Source organism: Crocuta crocuta, unplaced genomic scaffold (genome assembly GCF_008692635.1).
Source record: "Crocuta crocuta isolate KB4526 unplaced genomic scaffold, BGI_CrCroc_1.0 scaffold369, whole genome shotgun sequence".
NCBI classification, from domain to species: Eukaryota; Metazoa; Chordata; class Mammalia; order Carnivora; family Hyaenidae; genus Crocuta; species Crocuta crocuta.
Window position 1 is genome coordinate 670,552 of NW_027529441.1, and position 11,079 is coordinate 681,630.

General features: G+C 48.6%; 1 protein-coding gene across 1 annotated transcript in view; it reads left to right on the top strand.

The window, feature by feature from the left end:
- TIAM1 (TIAM Rac1 associated GEF 1) overlaps nucleotides 1-11,079 on the top strand; it is a 210,243-nt gene that overhangs the window by 68,795 nt on the left and 130,369 nt on the right. The window contains exon 3 of the mRNA XM_077760193.1: nucleotides 2,904-3,877. Within this exon, the coding sequence (XP_077616319.1) occupies nucleotides 2,915-3,877 (963 nt within the window). The 5' untranslated portion in view covers nucleotides 2,904-2,914. The remainder of the gene's footprint in view (nucleotides 1-2,903; nucleotides 3,878-11,079) is intronic.

Here is an 11,079-nt window from a genome sequence, read left to right on the forward strand (position 1 = left end):
GGTCCTTGAAAGAGGAGATTGTGTCTGTCGGATGCAAGGAGCAATTTTAATTTTTCCTGCTTCTTTTATCTCTGAGTCCTCCACCACCGCCACATGGGCCCTCATGGTTGTCACCGACCTTTCTGGAAAAGCTTTCCAATGAAAGGCTGTTTCAACAGTCCCTAGAAACTGATTGTTCTTTAACGGCTTCAGACTTCCTGCTGACTCTGCGTAGGTCATCCCCTGAGAATTTCTCTTGGTAGGATTTAGGAGATTTGGCATTCATCTCTAAATTCTAGTTCTGAAGATAAAAATGGCTTCTTTCCTACCTTGGCTGGCTGAAAAGAATCTTGCTACTAAGAATGCTATTAATATAACAGAGCCCGTCACAGTGATGCATTGGAGATGCTGTAATTCTTGATGGTTGCGGCCATTTCCTGTAGGAAACCTCTCCTGAGGCTTTTAACTTGATTACTCTTCTCTTGGCAGAAACAAGCCTAACCAAAGATTTGTTGTTGGGAATATGTCTGTCAATTTATATTTGCAGATTTTGATATGTATGGTCGGGTCTTCCTGGTGGACGTGGGGTGTGAAGTGACAGCCTTGACTTTCATTCACTTTCTTCCACAATCATTCTTTCCTGCTTTTAGACTTAAATCTGTGTGATTCTTAAAATGGGACTATGGCTAGCACTTGTTATGAGCTCTGTACCATTTACTGGTAAAACATAGATGCATCCATCCAGGGATCTTAACGTATATTTAAAAAATCAAGAACTCTAAGAAATTAGTCATGGCCTTTAGTTATGGAAATGCTTATTTATTTGTTTTACTTTAAAAAGGCAGCACATGATATTCTTTGGACTCTAGATCCCATAAATGGTCCTGTTTGGACAGTTGATCATTTTTTTTCCCTCCAGTGAGTTGAGTTTTTTTTTCCCCCTTTTCTTTTCTTCTTAAAGACACCAGCCAGAGAGGCATAAGTTTAACTGCTTTGAAATATACTTACTGCCAGTAAAAAGGAGATCCTCCTTCTTGGGAAAGTTCCCTGTGAGAATCATATGATGTGTGACCTGGTAGGGAATATTCCAGGATGGGAATAGCTTAACATCTGGTGTCTATATGAGTTACCTATGAACTCACTGGAACATGAAATGGAGGTTTTCCCTTCCCGTTGCCACGAATTTCATTTCTGTGATGATGCGAGTCAATGCAGTGTTTTAGACTGAACAGTGAGATTAGAGACTGAATCTGGATCAATGTGAATGGATATCATAGTCCAGGGCATTTCAAACTCTTTGCCATGGTCATAAGCGAATTCATTCTCCATTTCCCCCTGGTGCCTTTCACTCTTAACATGTATCTTCCCTGGCTACAGTACATGCTTTCCCTGGCTACAGTATCAGTTTCCCAGGAATGTGTCTCTTTTGTTCACTGTTGCATCTCTGGCTTCAAGAACATGGTAGGTGCTCAGTGTATCTTTTCTGAATGAAATCTGTGTAGATGGTTGGAAGAATCAACTCGGGAATATGCCCCGCTACTGTATTTTTCTTCTTTCCTTTCTGGCCACTTTTATGTGTGTATTTTGAGTGCATACAATTTGAACGGTACAGAGAAAGAGCAGAGCGAGAGAATAGGCTAATAGAGTCACAGATGCTGAGCTGTGAAGGTTTTCCTCTTTCCTATGGTGCGTAACGGTCACTGGGTCAGTCAGTGCAAGAGACTGGAAAAATGTTAAGGAAGGACTTGAATTAACCTGAGTAGCCCCAAAAGGCTGGATCACAGTTAGTGGTTTCATAATGTGAATTTCTGTTGCAGGGCACTCTGTATCAGATTAATGTTCTCCATTTGGATTTGCCCCCAGAAATAAACCCATTGGTCTGCTGCTAAGCAGAGAGTGGGGTTTCTATCTTGTTCTACCTATCTCCCTCTCCCCTCCTCCCACTTCGTACCCCCTCCCAAATACCACAAGTTAGGGTTTCCAGAATGCTGTGGAATTTAAGGTTTAAAAAAGCCTGTTTTTCTTTAAAAAAACTTTTTAATGTTTATTTATTTTTGAGAGAGAGAGACAGAGCATGAGTGGGATAGGAGCAGAGAGTGAGGGAGACGGGACACAGAATCTGAAGTAGGTTCCAGGCTCTGAGCTGTCAGCACAGAGCCCGATGCAGGGCTCCAACTCACGGACCACAGGATCATGACCTGAGCTGAAGTCGGAGCTTAACCCGACTGAGCCACTCAGGCCTGTGCCCCAGCCCCCGCTATTTTCCTTTTTGACTTTGATGAACTAGAAAGAGTTGATCGAACTTACATCTTGTGTTTTCCCAGTTTCAATGGATTTTTGAAGTCTGTATCAAACAGACGCATGGGGGCGAGGAGGCTATCAAATGCCCCTCTGAGTTTTGTTAACTGTTGTTTGAAATGTGGATAGTTTCAAGCAGAATGTGACTCATTTGCCCCACCCCTCGGTGTGTGCTCTTGGGATTTGAGAACGTTGTCACCTATAGAGTTTAGGGCTGGGAGCCTTTGGTGGCCGGTCCCCATAGGCAGCTGTCCTTGGGGCAGAGACAAGTTTCATTCTCCAAATAGTTTGCCCAGGGTCTTGGGAGGGCCCGTCTCAGTGGATGATGCTGGTTCTCACCTGCCACCGGGTAAGAGTCCAAGCACCTGCCAGCGGGGCAGAGAGCTTGGTGCCCTGTCTGCCCCCCCCCCCCCCCCCCCCCCCCCCCCCCNTGCAAAGAAAATAATCAAAACTAGTGGCTAATAAATACAAAAACTTTCCCAAATGTGGGCTTTTTGTCATTAAGTGAAAATGACCACCCCACTGCCACCCACCCTGACTTTTTTTTTATTCAACTGCCCATACTCACCGGTGACTCAACTATCCCCTCCTTTTTCCCCCCTCCTCCCTTCCCCCCTGTGCTGCAGACCATAAAACCATGGGAAACGCAGAAAGTCAAAATGTAGAGCATGAGTTTTATGGAGAAAAGCATGCCAGCCTGGGCCGCAAGCACACGTCGCGCTCCCTGCGCCTGTCGCACAAGGCGCGGCGGACGAGGCACGCGTCCTCGGGGAAGGTGACCCATCGGAACTCCGAAGTGAGCACTCGCTCCAGCAGCACGCCCAGCATCCCGCAGTCCCTGGCCGAGAACGGCCTGGAGCCCTTCTCCCAAGAAGGCGCCCTAGACGACTTCGGGAGCCCCATCTGGGTGGACCGGGTGGACATGGGCCTGCGACCCGTGTCGTACACCGACTCATCCGTCACTCCCAGCGTGGACAGCAGCATCGTCCTCACGGCCGCCTCTGTGCGCAGCAGGCCGGACTCGGAGGAGAGCCGGCTGTACGAGGATGACGCTCCCTACTTGGCTGACGGTGGCAGGAGGCAGCGTCCCTACACATCCAATGGGCCCGCTTTCATGGAGACGGCGAGCTTTAAGAAGAAGCGCTCCAAATCTGCAGACATCTGGCGGGAGGACAGCATGGAGTTCTCACTCTCCGATCTGAGCCAAGAACATTTAACGAGCAACGAAGAAATCTTGGGTTCCACCGAAGAGAAGGACTGCGAGGAGGCTCGGGGGACGGAACCCCGGGCCAGCCCGCGGCGGCTCAGCGCCTGTCAGCGCGCCAATTCCCTGGGTGACTTGTATGCTCAGAAAAACTCTGGGGTGACGGCGAACGGGGGGCCGAGGAGCAAATTTGCAGGCTACTGCCGGAACCTGGTGTCTGACATTCCCGATCTCGCGAACCATAAGATGCCACCAGCTGCCGCTGAAGAGCCCGCTCCGTACAGTAATTACAACACACTCCCCTGTAGGAAGTCTCACTGCCTTTCCGAAGGTGCCACCAACCCACAAATTAGCCATAGCAACAACATGCAAGGCAGAAGAGCAAAAACAACTCAGGTAACGTGACTGAAATCTGTGTCCCTACGTTGGAGTCGGTGCATGACTTTTTCGTGCATGATGTTGCGCTTGCAAGATTTGCCATCACGTAGCCGGGTTTGGCCCTGCGTGCCCGGTGGCCGATGCAGGTGGTGCTGCGTCCCCCGAGGGTTCGCCTCGCCTCTGCTCTGCCCCCCTTCCCGATCCGGGGGCAGGGGTGGGATTCAGGAAAGAGGGGTGTGTTTTGGGGGGGGGCGGGTAGTGGTGAGGTGGTGGGAGTGAGAATAAAGCTGCTAAGTTCCTACTGGGAAACGACGGCCTCTCCAGCTCAGACCTTGAGCAGCGTCTGGCTGGCTCTGAGCTTACGCCCTCTCCCGGGACAGATGGCCGTGGTGGGCTGTGGCCTCTCACAGCCCCTCTCTCCAGTCCTGCGGGTGGGGAGGGGTTAGTCGGAAGCTCCTTTGAGGAGGCATTTTCGATTCAGGGCTGGCTCTGGTCATTTGTCAGCTTCTCTCGGAGGTTGGCAGGCTTCCTGCCTTACCAGGAGCCGTTTCAATTTCCTGTTCCTCGCGACGCTGGCCAGCCCTGTCTCTGGAGGGAGGTGTAGCGGAATGAATAACACGGGCGGGTTCCAGTTCCTTCTCCGCAGCCAACTAGTTGCTTGACCTTGGGCAAACCCTGCCTCCTCATTGCTCCTCTGAAAAATGGGAGTAAGAATGCTCAACTTGCTTGCTTCGGGGACTAGGGCACGAGAGGGTGGGTGTGAAGACATTTTCCAAAGAGTTTTAAGAAGTGTCTTGCTCACAAAAAGAGGACTCCTCGCCTTGACTGGTGGTGATACTCACATGAGCATAAGGACCCGGTCAGGCCCCTTCCTGCCTGGACCAGGCGGGACCAAAGTCCGTTTCTGGCCCTGCTGCCCCCATTGCACAGCTCTGGGAGTCGTAGCTTCTGTTGAGGGGAGGCTCGCGGTTTGCAGGCTGGTGCTTCGGGTCAGGAATCCGGATCGAGCCCGTTTGCCTTGAAAGGCCTGTCAGCCACCAGCACGACTGGCACCGCGGTCAGCCCGGGAACGGCAGGTACACTCCAACCCGAGCAAGAGTCGGTGCACCTCTGCTGCTCCCTTGCAGGCAAAACAGGCATTTCAAGCTGAAACTCTCTCGGAAAGGGGGTCTAAATATGATGGGCAGATGGTGGAGCACCTGAGGAAGGAGGCAAAGAAAATTAGCATTAGACTGTATTCTTGCTGGAGAGCAGATTTTTTTTTTTAGCTGTTCAGAAATCTCAGGTTTCTACTTTTATCTTGGAATTTTATTTATTTTTTAAATTAAAAAATTTTTTTAGTTTGCTTATTTTTTTTAATGTTTTATTTATTTCTAGGAAAGAGAGAGAGACAGCGTGAGCAGGGGAGGGTCAGAGAGAGAGGGAGACACAGACTGAAACAGGCTCCAGGCTCTGAGCTGGCAGTCAGCACAGAGCCCGACGCAGGGCTCGAACCCACGAACCGCGAGATCTTGACCTGAGTGAAAGTCAGACGCTTAACTGACTAAGCCACCCGGGCGCCCCTATTTGTTTATTTTTTGAGAGAGGCTGAGACAGCATGAATGGGGGAGGAGCAGAGGGAGAATTCCAGGTGGCCTCTGCGCTATCAGTACAGAGCCTGATGTGGGGCTTGAACCCACAAAACCATGAGATCATGACCTGAGCTGAAACTGAGAGTCAGACTCTTAACTGACTGAGCCACCCCGGTGCCTCTATGTTGGAATTTTAAACCCTCACGTGCAAGTCATCAGGGGGTAGTTTTTGTTTTTGTTGTTTTCTTTTGCTGCTCTACATTTCTGTATTAGAATAATGAAAAGTTAACTGTATGTTTCTCTGGGTTTATATGGGTTAAAGGGAACTGTGTTTGACCTCTCCCTTCTTTTTCTTTTTAAAATTATGTTTCATTGTGGGAAATATACTCATAACGTTTGCCATGTTGACTGGGTTTTATGTATCCGGTTCAGTGGCATTAAGTACATCCACGCTGCTGTGCGGCCGTCACCACCATCCATGTCTGGAGCCCTGTCCATCTCGAAAAACTGAAGCTCAGGACCCATTAGACAACAGCCTCTCTCCCCAGTCCCGGCAGCCACCATTCTAGTTTCCATCTCTGAATTTGACTACTGATGGGACCTCATATAAGTGGAATCACGTGGTATTTGCCTTTTTTTGTGATTGGCTTCAGCTTCTCTCCTTCTCTCCCTGAACATAATTTCCTCTTGGTTCACGCATTGTTGTAGCACATGTCAGAATTTCCTTCCTTCCTTTTTTAAAAAAAATTTCTTTAAATGGTTATTCGTTTCTGAGAGAGAGAGAGAGAGAGAAGAAGCAGGGGAGGGTTAGAGAGAGAGGGAGATACTGAATCCGAAGTAGGCTCCAGACTCTGAGCTGTCAGCACAGAGCCTGATGCAGGGCTCAAACCCATGACCCATGAGATCATGACCTGAGCCGAAGTCAGATGCTCAACTGAGTGAGCCACCCAGGTCCTCCCCCCGCCCCTGAACTTATTATTATTTTTTTTAATGTGTATTTGTTTTTGAGAGATACAGAGATAGAGCATGAATAGAGGAGGGGCAGAGAGAGAGGGAGACACAGGATCCGAAGCAGGCTCCAGGCTCTGAGCTGTCAGCACAGAGCCTGACACGGGACTTGAACCCACAAACCGCGAGATCATGACCTGAGCAGAAGTGGGACACTTAACTGACTGAGCCACCCCGGGCACCCTGGAATTTCATTCCTTTTTTTTTTTTTTTAATTTAATGTTTTATTTATTTCAGAGAGAGAGAGAGAGACAGCATGATCAGGGGAGGGTCCGAGAGAGAGGGAGACACAGAATCTGAAACAGGCTCCAGGCTCTGAGCTGTCAGCACAGAGCCCAGTGCGGGGCTCGAACCCACGAACCGTGAGATCATGACCTGAGCCGAAGTCAGATGCTCAACCGACTGAGCCACCCAGGCACCCCAATTTCATTCCTTTTTAAGGCTGAATAGTATTCCGTTGTGTGTGCGTGCCTCTGTTTTCTTTTATCCATTCATCTGTTGGAAAGCAGGTGTAGCTGAGGGTGTCCAAGCGAGGTATCCCGGCCCCACCTCTTCTCACCTGGGCGACTTTGGGCAAAATTCTTCAGTCTCTCAAAACCTTCATTGCTTCATCTGTTGAATGGGGATACTAATAAGGCCTTTCGAGAAAATGGAATGAAGTCACACAGCGCCCCATACTTTGGAAGCAGCCCGTAGGGGAGAATGTGTTAGTTGTTGCCGTCAAGTTCATTACTAGTGGTGGTGTAGGAGCGGAGGACCCGGAGTGGTTTGGTGTTTCTATCCGAGTCTTGTGTCTTAGAGAGAAAGTTGTCAAAAAGGTTGGCTCTGCGGTCTGAGGAGGTGAGTGTGAAGATGCATCTCGATGCACGACCTGAATTTGTACCCATCTCTTTTCCGGGGCGTGAGTGTACAGGTGGAAGTGACAGAGCAGCCCCGCTGTCCTGCCTACCTTGTGAGGGCTACTCCTGTACTGTCAGTTTGGTACCTTGGGAGACAGGTGAGGTAGGTGACCTGTCCTGTGACCTCAAAGAGGCTCAAGACTCTGTCTTGGAGGCCAGAATGGCTTTGCAGGGCTGATACAAAGAGTTGGTCTACGGGCCTTCAGGGTTCAGAGAAGGATGCCCCGTAAAAAGAACATCACCTGTGACTGTCCCTTTTACCTGGAACAATGTCACGTTAGCACATACTCTGTGTGAGATTTTAGGGGTGTGGCTGGCCGTATTCTGGCTCCCTAGGTCCGCGTCTCCCCTGCTGGGGATGGCTACACTTTTGCTTCACCGCATACCCTGCGGATGGGGCTTTGAGCCTTTGAGTCTCAGCCGACTACACCCAAGAGAGGGGCAGAGAGCTGTTCTCTCCTTCAGAGCCGGTGCCACTGAAACCGCTCACGTGTAATTGTTCTGTGAAATTTCCATCTTTGGCTTGTCGCCTTCTAAAATTGTTAATGTATGGAAGTGAGATCATCTGAATGTGGTCTCATAAAGTCACTGCTTAGGCAGCTTTAACGTAGTGCAGAGTGAAACCTGGGGACTCCATTTACATCCTGGCTCGCTCCTCCCTGACCCATGACCTTGAGCAAGTCCCTCCATCTTACATGCACCATGGGCTCATTCTCCATCTAGGGCGAGTGCCCCCAGCCTCGGACAGGACCCCTCGGGCAACCAGGTGGGATACTGTGCATAGAAGCCTGTTGCGGAGCCTGTAAAACGAACGGAAGTATTATTTTCATATTGACTTTATATGTTGAGCGAGGATCTTTAATGACTTGAAACAAACCCCAGAATTATGCACAACACTGTCCCTCTGCCCACGCTTCCTAGTCTAAGTTTGGCGTGTTCATCCAACGCGATTTCTTGAGAACCCACTATGTTCCAAACAGTGTATTTTAGGAGACAGTGGGTGTGGAAGCTTCCTTGAAAAGAATTCTTTTTTTTTTTTTTTTTGTTCTTTTTGTTGTTGTTGTTGTTGGTAAAAGTTTCTGACCCAGGGGACCTCTCCGGCGGGCTTGGATCATAGATATTAAAGTCGCCTCATCTGCCCTGGTGATGTAGTTGAATCTGTAATCGTCTGTCAGCAATTTTCCTCCCCAGAAAAAAAGAGTTTCTGGCAGGCATTTTGCCCCAGAGCATGGCTTCTGAGCCTGGGATAAAATATGCTTTATCTGAAATAATGCGAACAACTTAATTTTATTTGAAAATGATTGGAAAAGAATTTTTGACTGCTTTCCCTGTTTTTTATTCAGTAGTTGGACGTGTTACTAAAACATGAGGCACTGGAGTTCACGTTTAGGTTTTGAAAAGTGACACGTATTATATGTCTGCCGCACAGTGAGCGCTGAGGGGTTATTTGTTTAATTCAATATATTTGAGTGCGTGTGTGTGTGTGCGCGCGCGCCCACCGTGATAAAAATTTGTCTTGTGAATCAGTTCAGTATTCCTTTGTTGGGAGGGTTTACCTCACCCCTCGGCACAGAGTTTACTTGTGTTGATTTCTGCAGAAACACAGAGTAGACTGCCGCTTGATTTAACTGGTGCGTTACTGGTCTTTCAGACTGAACTTTTACAGTCTTGATAATTCCCATGGTTAACAGAGTTGGGGCAGCCTGGTGTCATGCAGAGAGGTTCTAAAATCCAGCGGATCTGAGCTTGTCCATTTGAGCCCTGTTATCTGTTGCTTGTGTAACCTAGATGGGTCTTGGTGCCTCTTTAACGAGGCTAAGGCAAGTTCCACACAGAGAGAACGCGAAATTCCCGGCACGGTGTTTTGCACGTTGTACAAGCTTAGTCAATAATGGTCATTAGTTGCGATGGAAAAGTTTGACTTAGTATTTTAGAGCTCAGTCCTCCTCTGTCCCTGAGACCTTTGGGGGGGAGGTGGAAAGAGAAAACCACCAACTGATGGGCGTCTTCGAGCCGGGTTCTGTGTTTCAGAGGGAAGCTTTGGCTTGGCTCTGTTGTGCGTAAGTCGTGAGGAGAGCTTCATTCATCCACTTAGGAGATGTAAGAATGGAGTAGCTGTGCCAAGAATGTCTCAGGGAGCCACAGCCTTGAGGCAGCGAGGGGCCCCTGCTCAGAGCCCCTTGTGGAGATATGACGCTGTTGGTGGCTTCGTGTGTTTGTGCAGTATTTGGCCACCTCAGTGTTCCCAGAAATCCTTCACACTGTAGTATGGAGTGAGAACGGGGTAAGGCAGAGAGCCCTCCACGGGTAAGACCAGAGCTTCTGGTCTCCGTGGGCCCCTGGCAGGGATTCACTTCAGCTTGATTTCCAGCTCACAGACCCCCCTGTCCAGCCCCCTTGCTTTTCATGGGAGGAGGTGTATGTAAAGAGATGAGCTGACGAGATATCACAACTGGATTAAAATCCAGGTCTCCTGACTCACTGACCCAGGGTCATTCATCAGAATCCCACATCCCACACCGTGTGACCTCTCATTCTTGAACAGATGTCAACACCCGCGTCCTCAGATTTTAAGATGAGATTCCTGAGCTCTGGTGTAGAAGCGAACAAGGGCGATTGGCTGGAAAGAACATGGAATGTCCACCACCATAGCCTGAGGCGGTGGTGCCTGAGAGGTGTTCACAGCAGCTTTAGAAGAAAGCTTTGCTCTCTTGTCTGGAGGAGCAAGTCATCGGGTCCGTGATTTCAGCAACGTAGAGGGTACGGCATTGTCAGAAGAGGATCTTGGGTTCCGAGAAAAAATTGTGTTGGTGTTTAAAATTTGGTTTTGCTTTACACTTAAAAATGGCTCAGGAATAAGTATGTTCCCTGGGCTGAACACTGACATCCGCATCCAAGAGATTCTTAACCTTTGGTCACAGACTCCTTTGAGAATTGTATAAAAAATTTGGACCTTTTTCTTAGATAAACACATGGACCACCCTTCTGCATTCAATTGCTGGGGCTCCATGGATTCCCCAGAGTCCCATCTGGAAGCTTCTGGTTAATAACCTCAGGTTGATTCTTCGTGAAACCACGTATTTTCATATAAAGTTAAAAAACAACGACAGCAGATCCTCCGTTCCTTCCCTTCTCCTCTGGCTCCCGTTTGATGCTTCTTTTTTGCTTTCCCCTTGATCTTCCTCTTTTCTGGCATCTCAGTTAAGCAATGAGATAGTTGTTTTGAAAGCAAGCCTGTCCGTGTTCAGCAAGAGTATCCACCCCTTTGCCAAGATCTTCTTTTGGGAAGGGCGTGGGGTGTGTAGGTAGTTGAGGGGTGCCTCCGTCAGCACTTTCAGAACCCTTTTATACTCTTAAAAAGCATGGCAGACTCCAGCGGTCTTCTGTGTCAGTTTCTGGGTTATACGTATAAATATTTATCACAATTAGAAGTTGAAAAAGAAAAGTAGAACACGCTTGCTAAGTCGTTTTGAAATAGCACTAATACGCGCATTACATGTTCACGCAAATAACTTATTTAAATTTTTTTATTTTCTAAAATTTAAAAAATTAGTGGGAAGAGAGGCGTTAGTTTATATTTTGCAAATCTCTACAGCTTCTGGCAGACGAGGCCCGAGAGTCTCCTGTCTGCTTCTGCGTTCGCTCTCCTGTGATAATGCTATTTTGGTCATACTGTAGGGAGAAAATGTGGCCTCGCCCAAGTACTTGGAAAAGGGAGCCCCCCCTTCCCCCACCCCCACCC